Here is a 22659-nt window from a genome sequence, read left to right on the forward strand (position 1 = left end):
CCGAGGCCTTGAAGCAGAGGTGAGGATCCTGAAGCTGAGCCTGGGGTCAGCGGGGGGAGGACCTCTGTGGGGAGCATCTCTGAGCTGGCTGGAGCATCCATGCCCAACAGACACAGGAAGCGCTGGCCAGGCAGAAGCATCAGAATGGAGGGATAGCTACCACCAGAGAGTAAGGACCAGGCCTCTGCCATCTTTTCCAGGTAGTAGCTGAATCCCCTGGGTTTTGTGTCAATCTAGGGAGGCGAGGCTCCTCCAAATATAACATACTGAATTCTTGATAGTCTTCTGAGTAGGTGCTCAATGCCAGATTTAGTTTGATTGAGGACAAATAAATTGATGTTTTGCTGCATAGGAGGGTGGTGGACCAGGTCCATGCCCATCACACAGACGTTCTCTAATTTTATACTCACAAGAACCATTTTAGGCTCCAGCAGCAGCTCTCCACCTCATTTTACAGATGAGGCTTAGGGAGGTTAAGTAACTTGCCCAAGGCCATACACATGCTGCAAAGAATCCCAGCTCTGCCTGATTCCAGAACCCATGATCCTTATCATACTGCAGACGATTTGGGCTACTCTGTAATTAAAAAAAAAAAAAGACAGACAGATTTAACTTTGCAAATAATTATAAATTAACTACATCATCCAAACGTGGAGAAAGAAACCAAAGTCAATTTAATTTTATATATTCTTAGATACAAATTTGTGCTGTGTCAGTTTTTTTAATGACATAAAAATTCTAGCATAGATTTAACATGGACTAAAATTTTAAGTTAAAAAACTTAATTCTCAGCCTGGAGCTGTTCACTAAGTATCCAAGTGAAGAATGTGGTACCTTAGTTTAGTATTCACCAAGCAACTATGACATGCCAGAACTGTACTAGGCAGTCCTAATCTCTGAGGATAAAATTCAAATTCCTTGGTTTCACAAAGTCACCTGCTAGCATCATCTTCATCCCTTGTCAACAAACATCATCTTCTCCAGCTATACTAAACTGCTTGCATGTGACACTTACACTGGCAACTCCATTACAGCACATACCCTCCACAAGCTAAAAGTTTTTTGCATGACTATCACCTCCTTGCCTCCAGGTTTAATGAAAAGAGGGACTATATTTTAATATCTATATCCCTAGTACCTCGCTCGGTGCCTAGCACGTAATATTCAAATACTATTCATAGAATGGATGAAAGAAAAACTGAATAAAATTGCAATTTTAAAAGTACTTGGTCTGTTTCCCATATTTGCAAGACTAACCTCTTACCCTAAGGTCTTTCCCCAAACAGTAGATTCATATTATGAGAATCTTTCAGCACCACTAATCTGACCCAGTAAATTCTGGCTGCGAGCAAGAGTAAGGGGATAAATAGAAGGCAGGAAAGCTGCCAGCTCAAAGTCTGCATTTCCAGGCAAAATCAAGTAAATGCATTTGCAAAACTGGGTATATATCCCAAGGGATGCAAACTGGTCATAGGCTTTGGCAACAAGCCTATTTTGCTTTAAAGCACACCTCTTAGTACAAGGTTAGGAAAACCAGAAATTCCCATATATAAATAATTGATCAAAACTTGTAAGAGAATTTGACAAAAACAACCCCAAACTCTTAGAAACCAGTCAAGGAGACTATTAAATAACTACAGAAAGTAAATGATTACATTTAGCACAAGAGTCAGATTTAATTTTAAAAGACAAAAAAGAAAAGCAAGCCACTAATTTTAATTTCAGATCATTGTTGAAAACACAGAATTGAATAACATTATAAAAAGGAGGGAACAAGTAAAACTTTTAGTCCTGAGATTGTTAACTATTTTGTAGACACAGGAGGCATAAATATGTTGGAAGGGTAGATAGCATAGATAGCCAAGTACTATACTTAGATAGGAGTAGAAAGATACAGGGAGAGAGCCAATTAGGGAAGAAAAATGGCTTAAGATTAAACAGCCTGCCAAATGTATGAGGCTTGTCCAGGCTGACAGTCATCCTTTGGTTACTGCAGGTGATGAGTTTATCATAGGGATAAATGGGGACATCTGAACTCACAATTCAGGACACAAGATGAAGCTACCACAGTCTGAGACCAGCTCTAATGATCCAACAGCACAGGTGGCCAAGCTATCACTCAGTCTCTCTGCCTCTTGACGGTTTGGGGCAGTTGCTGCTTGTTTCTTCTCCCTTCTCCACTATGACTACTTTCTCTCTGCTTTAGGGCTTTGTTAATTCATGGTTTCTTTTGGGCCTCTGCTTTTCTAGCAACTCTTCCTGCTTACACTCTGTCCTGACTCAAACTTGCAGTAACAGAGATTCTGACTGGGTCAGCAACTCACCGTCAAGGATGCAAAGCCTCTACAGGGCAAAGCTCTTGTGCCAGCTGGTTTCATGGATTCCTCAAGGCCTATAAAATGGCTGGCTGCTTTAGGTCCAGGCACCAATTACTGACCCATTCAGCTGTGGCTGAGAAAGAAAAGTGAAATAATCCAACCAAGCTTGACCAACTTCCTGCTTTGTTCAGACGAGGGCTGAGAGTGTAGCAAGCCCTCACAGAGCCATCTAGTATACAGTGGTCCCATCCAATCTACAACCATCAAATTTCATACTCTAGATTCAAGCACCTCTCATTGAAATATAAATGGTTTATAACATAAAACTGGAAAAGGAAAGACTGAAGATGATGACAGGGGGAAAACTGAGGAGATATTCTATAGGAGGGCAAGGACAGAATCCTGGGCACTGATGGAGAGCTGGCCTCAAAGAGCAACATCTCTTTCACAGAACTGAAGAAGGGAGAAAAAGAACTCATGCGTGATGATTTTTATCTCTTTGGTAAAGTTAGAGGAATAAAATGCCTATAGTTATAGGATGAGAGGGATTAGGAGCTTGAGGATAATAAAGGAGCTTTGGAAGAACCATTGTAGGGAACACACAAGTGGACAAAAGATTGATTAAAGAAAAAACATTGCCAAATATAGGACTCAGAAGTTCCAGTAATATCTTGATAAGCACCATTTGCAGAAAGTCAAGTCAGATGTTCCCCAGCAACTCAAAGTTGAGCAGACAACTTAAGGTTAAGGGTTGAGACCAGGTAAAAGACAAAAAGTCTCTAGGATGTTACCAGTGAGGGAATCTACCATATACATGAGACAGAGATCTAATAATGAAAAGATATGAATGGAATATGCACCTGAGAATTCAGCAAAGTCGTTCATAATTGGATATAATATGTAGGCAAACAAAAGAATGAGAACACTTCCCCTTCCACATTTTAGCATGCCTGCTTATGAAGAAAAGAAATTAAACGTCAACTCCTTGTAAAAGAATTCTTCATGTATGATAATTTATATGAAGCATGATTCTTAGTTATATCTCATATTTGGCAGGGATGCTTATGATATCTTATGTAATATGAATGCTTTAGCTTGCAAATTTTTGTTAATTGTCCTAGGCCATTACTTATTTGGAAGGGGAAGAGAACCAATCTTTCTTCACACCCAATATATGTCAGTTCCAGTGCTAGGTGCTTTACATATGTTATCTTATTAATCTTCCTAATAGTCCTGTAAAATAGGTATAACTGTGAGTAAGTTACAGCTGAGAAAACCAAAGTTCACAGAGGTTAAGTAATTTGCCCAAAAATGTAAAACAAGTTTGACTCCTAAGCATGTGTTCTCTCCAAGAGGTTACACTGCAGAGAGCTGAATAGGGAGCTGTCAAATGAATTCTGACTTTCTCCTATTGCCAAAAGCTTAGTAGTTTATATATGACCTTACTACAAATATGGACTGATTTATAAATACCTTTGTTCTCTCCAGAATATTTTTCTATGTTTAATTATTTTGATCCGTCAAGAGGTACAGAGGTGCTGTTACAGGACACACCTTCAAAGGGAATAAAGGAGTGTGGGTCCTAGTCGTGGAACCTTAGGCAAGCTTTTTAACCTCTTTTGTAGCCTCAGTTTTTTTATCTAGTAAAATGAGGACTTTGGACTAGGTGGTGTCTGGGTTGTATTTGACTCAAGTCGTCATTCATTCTTTCATTCATTCAGTAAATAGACTGAGATTAGGCACTATTTTATGTGCTGGGAAAACAGTGGTGAATGTAGTTACATTCTCATGGAATTTACACTCTCTAAAATTCCTCATCTTAAGACAGTAATTCTCAAGGTGGTGAGGAATCATAGGTGGAACAAATTTTCAAAGTCACTTAGGGAATACTTTTTTGAAAGTATACCTGTACGACATCCTAGATCCACAGCCTACTCCTCACAAAGTAAGCACTGTGGGGAGCCAGTGCTATTGATAAGCATTTGTGGAATCTTTCTTAAAGGCCTGGTAGAAAAAAGGTTGAGAATTAGTGCTCTAAGTGATACAGCAAATTGAAGAGATGCAAGTCATATTGCTCTATTTGTAAGGGAGACTCATTAAGAGAGCCAATTCTAAGCTGAAAGTAAGTTGGAAAGTGCACTTGAATTAACAGTCCCTGATTAAGTCCTATGAACACTTGTACCAATCACATAACAGAAATATTAGAATGCTTACCCATGTTATTATTGGCCATAATCTCTCGCGCTGAATTCACGTGCAAAATCACTTGATTAAAAACACCACTATCCTTCTGGCAATTAATTTTAATATCCCAGGCTACAGCCAGTTTTCTGTTTTTAAATACAAACAAACAAGCAAACAAACATTAATGATGTCATAGCATTTGGGTGATGAAAAGCCTGCGCACATATTCTTCTTTCATATTCTGAGAATCAACAAAAACTGAAATGTTGGAAAGTTTTTAAAAATGTATTCCCACTCCTCTCAAATCTAACAGTTATAACTAAAGTTTATGCTACAGTAAATATAAAATTACCATAGAAATGTGCATGACTTGAAAATTAGAAAAAAAGAAAACACTTCTAGTTTAATACTGTCAGTCATAGAATGTTTTATTTTAAACTTGCTGTTCAAACTTTCAAATACGACATGTGTGGCAAAGAAACAACAGTTAACACACAACATCTGCCACAATTCTATCTTCGAACTGCCTTTTCTATATTATGTGATATGTTACAATTTCTTTCAATTTCTTAAATTCATTGTATTCTTAAAGGCAGCAATGTCAATTTTTCTGCTTTGAAAACAGTTCCATTAATGTTCTGAAATTACTTAAAATGACAACTTTTTCCTTTCAGTATTCTACTGCTGCCCACATTAGTGACATAATTCAACATATTAATACGTTGTTGAGAGGTACACTGTACTCAATAAATCAACTCCCAACTCTAAGTTAAATGAACTTCAATCAAAACCAAGCATCTTCCTAAATCAGTTTACTCAGCTACTTTTCTCAAAAATATTTCCATTCTGAAATAAGTTTTTCTGTGAGATACAATAGTTTCATTTTTATTCCTAACAGAACTCATACTGTACTTTTTTTTCTCAAAATATATTCGATATATTCTGTGCAAAATGTTAAGTTCTGTATAGGTATGTACCTTATTCTGAAAAAGTTTATAAAATATAATTCCTAGAAACAACCTCAACATTATAGACAATAGAGGAAGAAGAAACATATCAGAGAAAGCCTAATTTTTCACAGGAGAAAATAAGTATGTTCTTAAAGCTCCAGTAATACATTCCTTGAAAAAACTCAGAATGCACTTTGGTCATTATTAAACATATTAGAACACAGGCAAATAAAACAAAATACTTTTGTTGTTTTCTACATAAAGAAAATATACTACACAATGGCTGAATTGAGGCTGATCAAAAGGAATGGTGAGAGCAAAGTGATATTACCATATGGCTCTGTTCTCTACACATTCCTGATCTTAAAATTATGATTTGGGGATTAGAACTGCACCAATCAAATAAATAATTTACAATTAATTATTTTAAATTCCCGAAAACATGGTAAAAAATGTGAGGATATTCAACATGATACACCTTGCACCAAGAAAATTCTAGACTGTCTCAAATAAATTCTTTGTTTTAGAAACTAGATACCCAGTTTTAAAAAAAAGTTTGCTAAAACATTTCATGTTTCACATAACTCCTAAAATTTCTTGATTGTACAAACATAACAATTTAAAATCAAGGCCCAATGTAAGATACCATCATATTCGCCCTATCTACCTAACATGCCAACAGGATAAGTTCTCATTTGGAAACTTGGCAAATCATTTAGGGGGGAGGGGGTTAACTTTCTAGGTTAAAAGCATCTAAAATAGCCCTTATATAATTGGGGGTTGAGGGGACAGATGTACCAGACTAAGTTTAGAAGGTAGAATTTGCAAGCTATAGCTATTTTTCCTGAAAATTCAGATACAGTTTTACAACTAACAATCAGAAGAATATTTAACTGGTTCTTAACCTTATTCTTAAGTTGTTCATTTGAGTGTGGTATGAATAGCATATACTATAGTGTACCATAGGGAGAAAATTATTTTACTTGAGTAAACATAATGTACTTTAGTAATATCAATAGGCACTTCACTTGTGAGATGAGCATATACCTCACTCAAAAGGATACCATATCATGCCCTAGTACACTATAACATATCCCATATAAAGATACGCATTAAAAGTAACAATTTTAAAAAGTGCACATTTTGAGCATGCACAGTTGGAGCTGTGCAAACAGCCCAGTGTTTCAAATAAATACAATTATTACTAGTTAATTTTTATCAAAATATCTTACAGTATGGTAACCATTTACAATTATTGCTCTATTAAGAGTTTTATCATCAAAGAGCACTTGTTGACCTGTTGTGTAATACCATATATATTAATACTGAAGGGTGCTTAAACTGCAGCTTAATCAGTTTAGATCCTGGCATTGTTCCAAAATAATTCAAAAGAAACCCTGACTGGATCTTGATTTACTGAAGAAAATGCTTTATGTGTTTAGCTGAGTCCAATGCTAGGTTATAAAGTTAAAGAAGTTTTCCTCAAGTAAGGCAAGTCACGGCATTGACGGAGAAACAGTGCTTAGCAATGGCTTCTCTTCTCACGATTTGTTATTTTGTCATTATTTATGAGCAATTACCAGGATCTCAAGTATCTGGATATCAGTTTTATCACCCTTTCAACAAGTAAGTACATCAAAGCTAAAAATAAAATATAAAGACTAAAATAAATGTAAAAAACAGTGAACAAGTGAAATAAATATAAGAATTGCACAGGACAGTCTGATGTAAACACTTCAATTTCCCAGCTGAGACTCCTGAAGCAAAGAGTCAGTGACTGCTTTCAGGCAGCTTAGTTGGTACTCTTATTCTGGAAAAGAGGCTACATCTTCTTTTCTCTGAATTGTCATGATTTAATCTTCCAAAGCTAGTGAAAAAATAATAGAAATAGTGACCATTAGAGCCAGTTTTGATATTGCAACTTATTAAATTGTATCGCATAATACTGTTTTTATCTAAATTTCATTCATAAACAAGTGTAGGTTCTACTATTTTAAATTCTTTTATCCTTTTATTTTCAAGAAGAATTCACCTTAAACAAATAAAAACGTGAAAATCAGATTTCTCTTGCTTTTTTTTACTAGGAAGTGGCAATATACATATACTACTTGTTAATATGAATATACTACACCTTACTCACTAGCAGCTTTGCACGTGTTGGAGGATGTATGCATTGCTATATAGATAAATAATATAACTTATGGCCAAAACCAGAAATAGGGCTCTTTTTTTTCTTTTTTATCACCTAAATTAGATTCAGATTATAGATGAGTAAAAATAAATACTTCCACTTATCCTATACAAGAGTCCCATTTGTAATGAATACTGTTCCAAATTAGGAGTTCCATCCATATTATAAACCAAGAATATTTATCATTCTTTGAAATTAAATGTGAAATTATTTAATTAATACTTAATATTATACAATATAATCAAAATGACTCCCTTACTGTACATGTGAGATCTCAAGAGTGCTGGGGTAAAATAAATGTCACAAAAATGTAATAAGGCATTAAGAACTTTAAAAATACCTGCAGGTTCTTACCTTTAAATTAAATCCAAGTAAGTCACTGATAACACCAGAAACAGCTGACAGGATGACAACCTGGGTGATGTTATAAAGCAGTGGATTCATTGTAAGCCCATATAATCTAAAGGGACTGTCCAATTCCTAGCAAAAGAGGAAAAAACCATGAGCCCAGATTCATTAAGAATTATCAGTTAAATTAATTCAGGACAATATGCAAAGAGAATTTTTAGAAACACTGTTTCAAAAAAAAGTTACAAATTATGATAGTTTTAGAAAGAATAAACTTGGTTGAACTTGAAATAAGTAAATATACTTTTAGGTTTCCTTAGGAGAAAATGACTTTCATTTAAAAGAACTCTGTAACCTAAATTTGTAACTCCAATTTCTGTCCCAAATGAATGACTACTAAAGTATCAATCTAGTAGGTACAAGGTTAAAGAATATTTTTTATTATAAGAATAGAAACTGAAAGAGAACAATGTCTTTTTGCAGAAGATTTAGAAATTTAGTTAGCCAAATTTTCAGCCAATATTAATACATATAGTAAAAACTCCCCCTTGAAACAATTTTCAAATACATGGATTCATTAATTAAGTGACTGATTCAAACATTTAAAGTTCTATATGTGCGAGGCACTGTGCTAGACTCTGGGAAGTTAAGATTCAGTCTCCATGCTGAAGGACTTTGCAGTCTAATAGACATGCAAATAAATAATTCAACTACAAGAGTCCACAAAAGAGATATGCATAAAAGGCAGAGGGCCATAGAGGAAGGTGCTCCTGAAACTTAGTGCATGGGGGGAAAGCGGGTATTCGCTAAGACACACGAGAACATGGCACCTTTGAATTACTACAGGTTGTGCAAGGGAAGACGTACCTTACATACTACTCAGGTAAGGGTCATTCTTTGGGCAAACTGTGCCTAAAGACTGGCACTAAAGGAATTTAATTGGGGGAGTAGTATATCAGATGTGCGTGTGAGAAATACGGATTAGAGAGCAGCGAGACCAGAAGGAGGAACACACTAAGAGCTCAGTGTACCGAAAGCTCAAGTGAGATACGATGAGGGTCTGACTTAGAGCAGTACTGAGAGGGAAGAGGGGACGAATTGGAAGATTTTGAGAGGTTGAGTCAATGGGCCCGAGAATTTCTTGGCTGTGAAAAGTGAGAGAGAAGACGCAACCTATATATTAAGTCCCAGGTTCTGACTAGAAGACTGTTGTGCTTTGTATTTTAGTTATTCTTATATTTCTTTCTACTTTGCAATTGAAGCTACTCACAAGTGTCATCTTTATAGCCTCCTCCCGTCTAGCATAGTGCCTACACTATCAAGATACTCAATATTTACTTATCAAAAAACCCACCCACCTCTTCTGAACTCTTTCAATGCCTTATACTGTGATGTGCAATCTATACCCACTTAATGCATTTTAAGACTGAAGAACTGACTGAAGAATTAACCATAGCACTGAGACACAACTAATTTCATACCACTCTATGAACACTTAAAAACAACTTTAAGAATTACATTCAATTTGTTACAGAAACTGAGATTTAAAAAAAATATTTTCCTTGTAAGAAGAAAAAGCATTACTAACATTGAAAAGCAGTGATAAAGATACTTTACTAAATTACCTCCGAAGAGTTATTATTATGAGATCAGATATACTGAAATTATATTCTTTTTGATTGTTACCAAAATGCTTTGAAAATTTAAATATTTATTGGTGATACCTATTTATTATAATGATTATGTATAACTACTTTTTAAACCAACTCAGGCAGAGCAAGCAGAAGACTGCTCTGAGAAATACAAAATGAAAAAAAAATTTGCAAATTAACATCAAATCTTCTTTTTTAAAATCTATTTTAAGTTCTAGAATGCAAAAATTTCCAAAGATGCCAACCTCTACAATATTCTAAACATTATTAGAAGTCTTAAAATTTCAAAAGTGAATAAAATTTCAAAATGCACTGATTTGGATTACTCTGATTAGTTTTTCAATGAGAAATAAAATGTATATTGCATGAATGTGCTCAAAAATAATTTGGAAAACAGTTTCGATAATCATGAAAACCAAACACCAAGTAGGATCTACAAACAAAAAACTAAGATATAATGTTAGAGCAGCATTTTCTACATCATGTCCATTTTCAATTTCGTTTTTACCTTTAGCAGTTTAGTAGCCAGTTTTAAAACATTATTCACTAGTGTCAGTTCCTCCTTTTTGTTAGGTTTCTTCTCCATTTTCAAGTAGAGGTTTATCTTTTATTGAAAAAGAATAAATAATTAAATATACTTAAAATCACAACAAATACTTCATTTTTAAAAGGAATTTAGAGATATCTGCTAAAATAGTAGTAGCAGTTCTCTGGCTATTATTGAGATCATAGGTGATATTAATATTCTTCTTCATACTTAACCGTATATTCCAAATTTCCTACAGTGAACATATTATTTTATAATAAGAAAATAATAACTGTTATTTAAACTTTTCAAAGGTAACTAAAAGCTGAAAGAAGGAAAACTGGATGTCATTATTTAAAATGCAAAACACCTTAGTCACAGAGTCAAATCAACCCTGAGAATAAATAATAACTGGAGTAAGTAAATCAATTGGTTTGTTTGCTACTTTCCCCTTTCCCTCTAATTGACTTGGTCTGACATGGTTACCAATTTTTAAAAATCAAACTATCCCTGACAAAATTACTCAATAAGTTCACTAGAAATAAGTTTGTTTAAATAATTCCTATGAAATGATAAGGAAAACGTTTAAACAAATTCACTCAAAATAATGTTAAGCATCAAAATTACTATCCTTTATACTTTCTATTGAATGAAAGTTTATGCTTATTCAAATATGGCTCTGCTACACTGCAAAGCAAACATACCCCACTAATGGTTTAAAATCCATCATTTCTACAAATGCTACTTCCTTCTTATCAAATGAATATGCGACATAAAAACAGTAGATTAGACTTGAAGTCTGCATCAAGGCAGAAACACTGAAGAAAGGCTTGTGCCCTATCTAATTTCAAGTTTTGCTCTATAACACAAATGGTCTTAATCTAATAACATAGGTTCCTGAAAATTTTAAAGTAAGTATGGGACTTCCCTGGTGGTGCAGTGGATAGGAATCCGCCTGCTAATGCTGGGGACATGGGTTCGATCCCTGGTCCGGGAAGATCCTACATGCCGCGGAGCAACTAAGCCCGTGCACCACAACTACTGAGCCTGCGCTCTAGAGCCCGCGAGCCACAACCACTGAGCCCACGTGCCACAACTACTGAAGCTCCACGCGCCTAGAGCCTGTGTTCTGCAACAAGAGAAGCCACCGCAATGAGAAGCCTGCGCACCACAACAAAGAATAGCCCCCACTCACTGCAACTAGAAAAACCCCGTGCGCGGCAACAAAAACCCAACACAGACCAAAAATAAATAAATAAATAATTTTTTAAAAAATTGAAGTAAATGTAAACATTTTAGTTTAATATGTAGACTATAGACATTAATTTATAACATAATAAACATGCATTCTCACCTGTTCAGTAAGTAATATTGAGGTATTGCTATATTTTTTACTTGTTTCTGATCCAAGGGTAACAAATCTTAGGAGAAAAAGCGTTAACGAGATGCACCAGATTACCAGTTCCCAATTGTAGTGACAATCAAGGAAGATCTCATGTACATGAAGCAACTAAAAGTGTATGAAAAAGGCAATATGAAGAGACAATATGATTCAAACAATTTCTTTTAAAAAAAATAACATTTTACTTCACACAGATAGATCATGGATATAGAATTACATTTTTAAAACATTCCACATTTATTAGGAAATATTTCAAGCACGTAAAAGGTATAATGTAATCAAAACCCATCTAGTTACTTTTGTCAAATCTTAATATTTTGCAATATTCTTTCAGATTTTTGAAAAATAGAAGATTAAAGATTCAGTTGAAGCCCCTTTAAACTTTTCCTTTCATCATTCCCCTTCTTCCCCACCCTTCTGTAAGGGTAATGAATTTTGCATTTACCTTTTCCACGCAGTTTTTATAGTTTAGCTACATATTTATCCTTAAACTATGTTATTTTATATATATTTTAGAATTTATATTTTGTTTTCAAAGATTATCCATTTATCCATGATACATTAAGCTCAAATTCATTCATTCTAACTCTTACAAAGGTATTACAGTAAAAGAATCAACCACAGTGGATTGGCCTACTCTACCAATTAACATTTACTGTGTTGCCAAGTTCCTTATTACAAACAATGCTGCAATAAATATTCTCATGCATCTCGTCTCCTTGTGCACATATATAAGACTTTCTCGAGGAGTTAATATCTAGGAGTAAAACTGCTGAGTCCTTGGATATTCACACATTCAACTTTAGTAGATATTACAAACTTGTCTCTGAAAACAGCTATGCCAATTTATACTCTCAGCAATGTATCAGTCTTCCCTTTGCCCTCATATTTGTCTACACTTGGTATTATTCAACTTGGTATTACTCAACTTCTTAACACCTGCAAATCTGATGAGTATAAATTGTTCTCTTACTGTTTTAATTTTACTTTTCCTGATTACTTAGGGAGAATGAATATGTTTCATGTGCTTATTAGTTATTGGGCTTCCTCTTCTGTAAGTTATCTTTTTATATTCTGTATCTGATTTTTTTCTATTACGTTGTCTGGTATTTTTTTTTATTGATTTGTAGACGTTATACATTCTGAATAACAAAGCTATTTAAATCATGTATTTTGCCAATATCTCTTCCCAGACTCTCTTTTGTTGTTTATGGTGCCTTTTGTAGTACTTACAATTTTTAGGGAAGGGCACGACAGAAGAAGAATATATGAGAGACTGCAGGTATCAGGCAAAAGTCTAAAGTATTTACTGTCTGGCCCTTTACAGAGGAAGTTTGCTGATCTCTGGCTTATAGGAACAAAATTGATTCTTTTATGTTGATGTTATATCCATTTTTGTTGATCTTGAACTTCTAAAAAATGTATATTTTTAATAATTTGTCTGTAAAGCTACTTGAATATTCTACAAAATCATATAGTCTACAATGCTTTCTTTTCCAATCTTTATACAATTTCTTTCTTTTTCCTATCTTCATTGGTTAGTACCCTCCATTAAAATGCTGTCTAGAAGTTATAGAGAGGGTACCCGTCTCACTCCTGATTTTAAAGTAAATATCTCGAAGATAATAAATATCATATGTATAATGTTTGCTCCAGTTTTTGAAAGATATACTTTTATCAAACTAAGAACAGTACTTTCCAGTCATTGTATGAATCCCCACTGAAATTTACCAATTTGTTTTCGGTATATATGTAGATGATTTCTCCTTCTTTAATCAATTAAAGGAGTCCAAACTAGATAAATGGCTTTTCTAAAGGTGAAAATCTTTGCATCCCAGGGATAGACTGTCTTGGTCATGGCATATTTATTGTTATTAAATTGCTGGCTTCATGTTTCTAGTATCTTTGCATCTAAGTTAGGTCACTGTTTCCTATTTTCATACTATCTGTCTGGTATTGGTAACAAGGTTATACTAAGTACATAAATGAGTTGGGGGAATATTTCTTCTTTTTCTACTCTCTAGATCTTCTGTGTAGGATTAGGATTACTTGTTTATTCGAACATTTGGCAAAATTCATCTGTAAAAACCACATGGGTCTAGATGATTTTTGTTGCTAGCAGATTTTCAAACTACTGAATCAATACTGCTTTATGGTTATAGGTTTTCTCAGCTTTTCAGTTACTTTTTGAGTCAGTTTTAATTAATAAATTATGCATTTCTACAAAATAGTCCACTTAAGCTTTTAACTTCAATGACAAAAGTAATTTATACTAGTATTCTTAAAAAAAAATTCTCAACTGTTTCAGTTTAATACTGTGATTTTTCTTTTTAAAAATGTGTTATTTGTAAGTATGTTTTGAAATTTTCAAACGTATGGTTTTCTTGTTGCTGTCGTTGTTTTCTACTTTAACTGCATACAGCTAGTGGTCTGTATGGTATCAGCTGAGAATCACTTTGTCGCCTAGTACATAAAAAAGTTTTACAAACTATTCTGTGCCTGAAAAGAGTATGTATTGTCCAATTACAGAACAAAATTTTTAACCATCTTGTTTAGATACATGTCTCCATTGTATTTTTGTCTGCTTAATCTATCAATTATGAAAGAAATGCATTAAATCTTCCCAATGTGGTATTCTGTCAATTTCTCACTACAGTGCTATTGATTTTGACTGTATATAGGTATGTTTGAAGTTATGTGATCACATGCATACAAATTTGGAATTATTAGATCTTCCTGATGAATAATTCTCTAAATTTTTGTCAGGTTTCTCTTTATTCCCAATAACGCTTCTTAGATTACAGTCTCCTTCATCTGATATTAATGTAAGTTCACCAGCTTTCTCTTGGCTAGTATTTATCTGCAATATATTTTTCTATCTTTTTACATTCAAAACTTTTCAATGTTATTACGTTTCATGTGTCTTTTGTTGATAGCAATCGATAGATTTTATGTTCATTAGAGACAGAACTACTACAGCATGTACTTCAGGAACATGGAAATTAAACCTTGAAGAAAAGACTGAAATGCAATAAGCAATTGTGAGTAAAGAAATCAGTCTTTTTCCTTTTGGTTGCTTTTAGATTTTTCTCTCTGTTCTGGTGTTCTGCAGCTTCTCTATAACGTGTCTAAGTGTCGATTTATTTTTATTGTGGCTTCTTGTTCTTGTTGTGCCTCCTAAACCTGAAAATTAATGTCTTCCACCAATTCAGAAAAACTCTTAGCCATTACCTCTCCAAATATTGCTCTCCCTCTTCTTTCCATCCGAAATTCCTATTAGATATATGTTGGATCTCCCAACTGTCTCAATCTCCTTTTCATATTTCCATCTCTTCATCTCTGTCCTATAATCTGGGTAATTTCTTCCATCTCCCAGTTCACTAATTATCTTTAGCTGTCTTAAATCTGCTATTTATTCTCTTTGTTGTGTTTTAATAATAATGTCAGTGACGGTATTTTTTTACCTCTATGAAGCAATGCTTGGTTCTTTTTCAAATCTGTTTTTTCTTAGTGTTATCTACATGGTCAATCATTTTAAACAACCTTATAGTTTACCTGACCAGATCTGAAGTAGCTGGAGATGTACTCCTGCTGTGTGTTAATCTGTTGACTCACTCATGTTGGATTGTTTTTTCATGTGTTCTGAAACCTGAAGGGGCTTTATCTGTGGAAATCCTGTGAGGCCTAGGGTTGATGTCACATCTCCAAGAACAGTCTTGGTTTTGCTTCTTCCAGGTACCCAGGAGTCTAGGATTACTTTTTATATTAACTTCTTGACACAGGGGTTACAGGACAAGATCTGTAATGTACATTTGAACCCTGAACCTGTGTGAAAGGCAGACCTACAGTTATATATTCTTAGGAGAGACTTTCCCTGCCTCCTTGCCAAAATCCAGGCAGAATCAGACAAGCTTCCTTATTGTCTTTCTGTGCTGTTGGGCACACTGTTTTTCTTATTCCACCTTTTCACTCAGACTATAGCCCTTTGAGGATTCTGGCCTTATAGTGTATGTATAAGGAGGTATGGCAGGTCAAGGCCTCATCTTCTTGTCCTCATATGGGCATAAAATCTCAAGTCTCTCAGATACTAACACTGGCAATGTACCTCACCATAACATTAACACATATAATTAATTGCTGTTTTTCAGTTTTAGCTTCATTTTTGGCCCCTTACTGTCTTATAAACTCAGACATATATGTAATATGTATATAAAAAAGCTCACTTATGTATATTAAAAGGCTGTGTTTTTTCCCAGAATTGTATGATGTTCTAAAGCAGAAGAATTTTCAGGTAATCTAGTATGTCTTATTACTTGAAGTGGAAGTTTAAATTTCATAGCATAGAATATATCCTGAGATATTTTTGTGCTTCCTGACTAATCTTGGTCAATGAGAATTCTTTTTCAGAGCATGAGGCAGTCAACTCACAGTGACAATTCAGATACAAAATAACAGAATTAATATTAAATGTGAAGAAAGCAGAGATTCATGGAAAATAGTCTGAAAATTTTCTTAACTCTAACTCATAAGTTTGTTTTGGGAAATAAAGATAACCAGGTGAATTATAGACAAAAACTAACTATTATATGTTCAATCAATAGACACCTGCAAATAAGCTAACCGCTGTTCATGACATAGATGAGTAACATGCATTTATTTATTCTACAGAAAAAAACCTGTAAAAAGTCAATGTTAAATTACTTATTACTTTGATTGTTTATTATTAGAAAGCTGAATATTTATAGATCTGATTATCTAATTTCTACAGAACAAGTTAACTCACCTGGGCACAACAGATAAATACCACTGAGATAGTTAACAAGAAAGCAGATGAAACTATGACATCAACTGATCGCTGAGGACCTCGACGCTGGGGAAAAAAGGGAAAACACTTTTAAATATATTTACTAATTAGCAGCTAATTCCATGCTTTCAATTTAGGTATTGATCCATCACTGCACGTTGATCATAGCTTACAGCACTGAAAATATACCTAATTTGTGAGATGAATTTTAATTATAAAGTGTTACTATTTCCTGAGGGTTTGCAACACAGTGAAAATGGTGAATATACAGCCTAGAATTCTTAGGTTAACTTCCAAACATTCCATTTTGTCAAACACGAATCATTTATTCAACATGTGTTTTTGAGCATCTGCTCAGAATGAGGCACAGCGCTAGGAGCTGGGAACACAGCAGAGGACAAAACAGACATGGACTCTATCATCACAGGAACTTGTTGGGAGTCAGACATCAAGCTCATAGTCACAGATGTATATATAAGTTGTGAGGAGTGCTATGAAGGAAAGGTATAGAATGCTTTGAGAAAATTGGTAGGGAGTTTGGTGTAATTATCACTTCCTTAGGGAGATCTTCCCAGACCCATACTCCTAACTCCCAAAAAGATTATGTAGGCCTGGGAAGAGCTCTCCAAGGAAGTGATATTTACACCAAACTAAGGTGCAGGAGCATGATGGCACATGGCAGTGCTGTTGTTAGAAGGAAGAGCATGTGCAAGAGTATAAAACAGAAAAGATCATAGTGCATTCAAAGAAATGAAGCAGTGTAGTATGGCTGGAAGGCAGGGAAGAAAGTGTTTCAAAACGAGACAAGAGGGACAGGCTATCCGCAGGAGCTAGGTCATCAAGGGCATTATAAGCCCTGCTAAGATCTTGTTCTTCATCCTAAGATCAATGGAGAACCTTCAGAAAGCTTTAAGAATATGTTCAAATATACATTTTTAAGACATCTCTGGTAGCAAACTGAAGAAAATATTAGAAGGAGAAAATAGGAATGCTGTGAGGCCAGTTAAAAGGCAGCTGCAGTAGTCCAATGCAGAAGATGATGGGTGGCTGCAATAAGGGTGGTGGAAATGGGAAAAAAAAAAAAAAGAGATGTAAATGGATTCAAGATACATTTTGAAAGCAGAAAGGGTGGGAAATGGTGATAAACTGAATGTTGGAAATCCAAGAGAGGACGTCAGTACTGAGGATAATTCCTAGGTCTGGAGTTACGTATTTCCCTCACTGAAGTGTAAGCTCCTAAGGGTAGGGATTTTCATCTCGTCAACAGTGAATGGAACATGGTTAACATTAAATAAATGTTTATTGAATAAAATAATCAATGCATAAAAGAATGCAATACCTACTTAGGGTTGATAATGAGGGGAAATTTTAGGTGGCTTCTCACTAAGACAGGGAACAAAGATCATATCTATCCTTCCAGAAGTGTCACAGTGAGGAAAAAATAATCTACACCAATCTGTAGCATCTCCCAGTGGAGACTAACTTAGCTGAATTTAACAAGTTAAATAAATAAACAGAATAATGAATTTTAAAAATAGAAGTGTAGACAGTGCAAATTTTTTCTACTTCTGTCCTTGTTAGTTCAAAATAAAAAGCATTAAAGACCTAAGTATGTCAGAGGATAGTTGGCCTTTAGGTCAATTTTATTAAGACATGATTACTCCATACATAATGAAATTCACTGCTAATGCAACAAATAATCCTCAGAAGAAGTGTTTTCCTAAAACTAATTCAGATGTTTCCCATTTCCCTCCTGAGTTTTTATATCTTAATTCCATAATTAGGAAGGTTATTTAAAAAGATTAAGGAAAAAGAATGGCATGAAAAGGATGGCTTAGAATTGCAAGCTAAAATTTCCAAATAGTAATAGGCCACTTCAGCGACTCACTGACAGATTTTTTTTTTTTATTCTTTTTTTAAGCAGTGGGCTCCCTCTGCTGGCTTGTGATAATCATTCTAGGTAGAAACAAAATCTTTAATCTAGCTTTTGAATGAGTAGAAGTTGGTAAGATTTATGAACAAAGATAAATTTAGGACAATCTGATCTTGAACCATCTACCTAAAGCGCATTTAAGCCTTTCAGACTTCAGATGTTTTACTGTAAAGAACCAGTTTAACATTTATTTTGAATTTCTGTATATGGATCAAAATGAACACTAAGTGTGGCCATATAGCACCATATGAGTATAAATCTGACTATAAATCTAGACATACATACATAATGACAAAGAAACTGGAACTATGAGAGGGAGCCAGCACGTTAAGAGTACTTTTATCACTACCATTCTACCTTAAGATAGGACCGGAGAGAGAGCCACATTTTTATATTCTGTACTTTCTTCAATCGGAAATGGGGAACCTCAGATTTTCGAGCCCTCCTTGCCGATGTTAAATGTCCAAAGAGTTTTGCAAAAAGTAATCGCTAAAAAAGATTAAAATAAAAATTAATTTTCAAGTAGATTACCATATAAAAACAAAAATCAACAAAATAAGGATTATTAAGATTTTATTTGGTTACGTATTACAAAAACAAAATAGGAAAATAATTAGCAGCTCAAAATGATTTAATGAAATTCTAAAATACTTCAGGAATACCTTGAATATTATGAAAAGGAAGAAATATTCTCTATTCAGAAGTCTATATTATACCCACCTGTTTATAAGTTCTTTCTGCTACACAGAGCAAAAAAAAGAAAATCCACACAAGAGACACACGAACCACAAAACTTATTATAACCATAGAAAGAACTATGACATCTTCATTAGAACCAAATGCAATCACATAAAGTTCTGAAGCAGAATGTGCTGTGAGTTGATCCAAGTCTGTAGCTTGGGAGAGTCGGAAAACAAATGGAGTTAAACCCAGGATTAGAGAGATTGCGTTTCCAAAAATCTGGTATCCTATTCCTGGTATATGGCTGTTTACCTTTATAAAGAGAGAGGAAAAAAGAAAAAAAAAAAACTTACATAAATTTTATCTACAGTAAAATAGATTCCTAATGAAGCATTATTTTATTTATAGCAATATGAAATAATTTTGTTAAAATATATTAGTTTTAATACATGAATAATGAAATTTAAATTTACTCAAAGTTTGTAAGTCATTCTTTTTTCAGTTTTTAAAAACACTTCATTATCAGATCTCTAATTCACTAAGTAGATGCAAAAGGATTTACTAACCCGGTCTTACCGGGATCTTGAAAAAAATTCTATTTATCTCATTAAAAAGTTAGAAATACTTACAAATACTGCAATATTGAAAAGAATGAGGAGATGTCATATACACTTAAATTCAGCTACAGAAAAAATCTAGAATTATACTTACTCAATAAATTTATAATTTGTGTTTTTCTTCAAAGGGTTCAATATACAAATGGATATCTCCTTAAACTCTAAAACCATTTTCTTTTATATATATACACATATATATATATTTTTCTGAAACCATTTCAGAAGAGAGACTATGCTAGAGGGGTAAAAATTAAATAAGAGGGGGGAAAAAGGGCGGGGGAATTATAAAAAAAGGAAGTTGGAAATTAAATAATGGGAAAATATAAAATTGGTAGGACTGGGAGGGATCTGAAATATCATCTAGCTACCTTTTTATCATGATATTACAGAGTATGTAAAAATTCCCAGATAGTTAAGGTACAGAATACCAACTAGATCCAAGTCTTTAGGGACTCCTTGTCAATAGCTTTTCATAGCTCACACTGAGATATGTAACAGGACATGAAGTAGATCAATTTCTGAAACCAGTTATTTTAATTCCTGTCCCACATAATGTGTGCACAAAAGTTCTAGTTAACAATACACAAGAAATTTAAAATTGCAACTTAAATCTTGCTTAGTTGTCCAGAAGAATCAGGTAAAATTTAAAAAGTAGTAATGATCTAATAAGAGAAATAATAATAGAAACTGAAATTAAAATCCATAGTATTTGTACTCTACATCTTCAAATAACTCAAGATTTTTACTAGTTGCATTACTTCTATATATTTAAGTAGGCAAGCATCAATACAAATTTTCCAGTTTGATTTTTTTTTTAATGTTTTGGGTAGTAATAAATAAATGAACCATGATAAATGATACAGAAAAATAAGTTTTCATCAACACTTGTATATATCTAGCAGCTCCTAAATTTGACCCATTGAAAGCAAAAATAATAATATAAAAGTAGAAAATTTTAGACTGTATCATCTCTTCTTAATCAGAATATGAAACACATTAAAAGATGAGAGTGGGCTTCCCTGGTGGCGCAGTGGTTGAGAGTCTGCCTGCTAATGCAGGGACACGGGTTCGAGCCCTGGTCTGGGAGGATCCCACATGCCGCAGAGCAACTAGGCCCGTGAGCCACAACTACTGAGCCTGCGCGCCTGGAGCCTGTGCTCCGCAACAAGAAAGGCCGCGATAGTGAGAGGCCCGCGCACCGCAATGAAGAGTGGCCCCCGCTCGCCGCAACTAGAGAAAGCCCTCGCACAGAAACGAGGACCCAACACAGCCATAAATAAATAAATAAAAATAAATTTAAAAAATTAAAAAACGCAGTTCAAGTACTTTCTTAAAAAAAAAAAAAAAGATGAGAGTGATTTGGTAACAAATCACTGTTTAAATCACTGTTTAAATACAAATTAACTTTTTCAGGTTGAAGAAATGAGGTGAGTAGGTTATATAGTATTTCAGTCATCATTTAGTATATTAATAATCACTGTCTAAACAAATAAAATTTAAAAACTCACTCTGTTCATTATCATTCCACTGATTTCAAGTACAGACATGTCTGCTTTCTTGCAGTCGTTGCCTTCCCATACGATAGCGCTTATTTTTTCTAATCCCGGGTGGGAACTATGGAGCCAGGGCAAATGACTCTATAAAAAAAAAAGAAATTGGTGAATATATTATCTGCATTTCATAAATAAGATATATATGTGTGTATATATCTGTATACACACCCAATTTTATCTACACTAATAGAAACTGGTGAATGCATTTACATTTTATTTATAGAAAAATACATGTATCTGTACAAAGCTATATCGTGTACAATTTCAATGACACTAAAATTCTATCTTAAAATCAGTTAGTATATACACTGAACAGATGGCATAAGAAATTACGTTTATAAAAATGCATAAGTTTAGAACTTTCTGTAACATCTATTAGGCAACCTACTGTTCAAAAATACTCTAAAATTTGTCAGCAAAAGCACCTAGCTGTCAATCTGTCTACATAATTCTTAATATACAAGTGTTCAAAGACAAATGCACATTAAATTCATATTATTAATTGTTCATACTACTGACTGTCCAACTTATGATCACTCAATATGAAAGAATATGATAGCTGAGATATGAACCTCTTTGCAGGACTAAACAGTGATACAACCTCATTCAGAAAGAGATACAAACTTACCCTTAATATTTGATTTAGTTACTTTTCTGATATTTTAATCTAGCAATTCTCCAAAGGATCAATTTAACTTTTTTCCCCCTTGGAGCAAATATTGCGAACTGAAGCACCTAGAGATAAAAGGACTCTCCCAACTAGAATAACGTATCTCTCGAAGTTTCAAGGAATACAAAAAGGTAAAAAGAAAAAGTGAAAGCTTTAATACAAAAAAATCAGATACTTAAAGTTGGGGTTTTTTGTTTGTTTGTTTCAGATCTATAATTAAAAGAATAAAACTTCAAAATAGGATAGTTGGGGGTTAAAGATGGCAACAAAATTAATAAAACACTAACATTTACATTATCAGATATTGATAGAAATAACACTAAAAGATTAGCCCCAGAATGGGATAAATTTGTTTTATTACATTACATTATTTCTAAGTTATTTTTATAACATATTTCATTGAAATAACTTCTAACAATGAACAGAAGAATCTACTTCAGAATATTCTTTGAGGACAAAAACGTGATTGAAATATGGTAAAGATATGCTTCTGTAAATTTAAGGAATATATTTTCCTCTAGGGGAAGTAAAGTTGCATTGATTCATTTCAGTTAAAGGTATAAAATAATAATACAATAATATGTAATAAAATAGACATGGGAAATTATTATTTTGACCTCATACATTAATTTTCTTTATGAACAATTATATAGGCAAACCATAATGCCAGTAGTTATGCTACTGGCAAAGCTCTTTTACATTTAGTTATTTGGCTATCAAGAGGTTTTCTCTAAAAATTTATCTGTTCCAAAGATATAGTATTTTAATATACATTAACCTTCACAGTATATATTTCACTACTGGAGAGCCTTAAGAGCTATGAGATACTA

At 33.8% G+C, this 22659-nt stretch overlaps 1 protein-coding gene across 7 annotated transcripts in view; it reads right to left on the minus strand.

Annotated features, from left to right (window-relative positions):
• The window catches only part of PHTF2 (putative homeodomain transcription factor 2), a 177496-nt gene that overhangs the window by 46549 nt on the left and 108288 nt on the right, over positions 1 to 22659 (minus strand). For 6 of the 7 annotated variants that reach the window (XM_057549548.1, XM_057549549.1, XM_057549551.1 and 3 more), the window contains 10 exons: positions 21115 to 21243; positions 19029 to 19301; positions 18666 to 18797; positions 16355 to 16441; positions 11524 to 11679; positions 10152 to 10247; positions 7998 to 8123; positions 4533 to 7319; positions 2325 to 2451; positions 411 to 576 (listed from right to left, as the gene is read on the minus strand). In XM_057549548.1, coding sequence (XP_057405531.1) covers positions 7299 to 7319; positions 7998 to 8123; positions 10152 to 10247; positions 11524 to 11679; positions 16355 to 16441; positions 18666 to 18797; positions 19029 to 19301; positions 21115 to 21243 — 1020 coding nt within the window. In that variant the 3' untranslated portion in view covers positions 411 to 576; positions 2325 to 2451; positions 4533 to 7298. The remainder of the gene's footprint in view (positions 1 to 410; positions 577 to 2324; positions 2452 to 4532; positions 7320 to 7997; positions 8124 to 10151; positions 10248 to 11523; positions 11680 to 16354; positions 16442 to 18665; positions 18798 to 19028; positions 19302 to 21114; positions 21244 to 22659) is intronic. The other variant, XM_007187110.2, reaches the window with a different exon arrangement.

This window comes from Balaenoptera acutorostrata, chromosome 7 (assembly GCF_949987535.1).
Source record: "Balaenoptera acutorostrata chromosome 7, mBalAcu1.1, whole genome shotgun sequence".
Lineage (NCBI taxonomy): Eukaryota > Metazoa > Chordata > Mammalia > Artiodactyla > Balaenopteridae > Balaenoptera > Balaenoptera acutorostrata.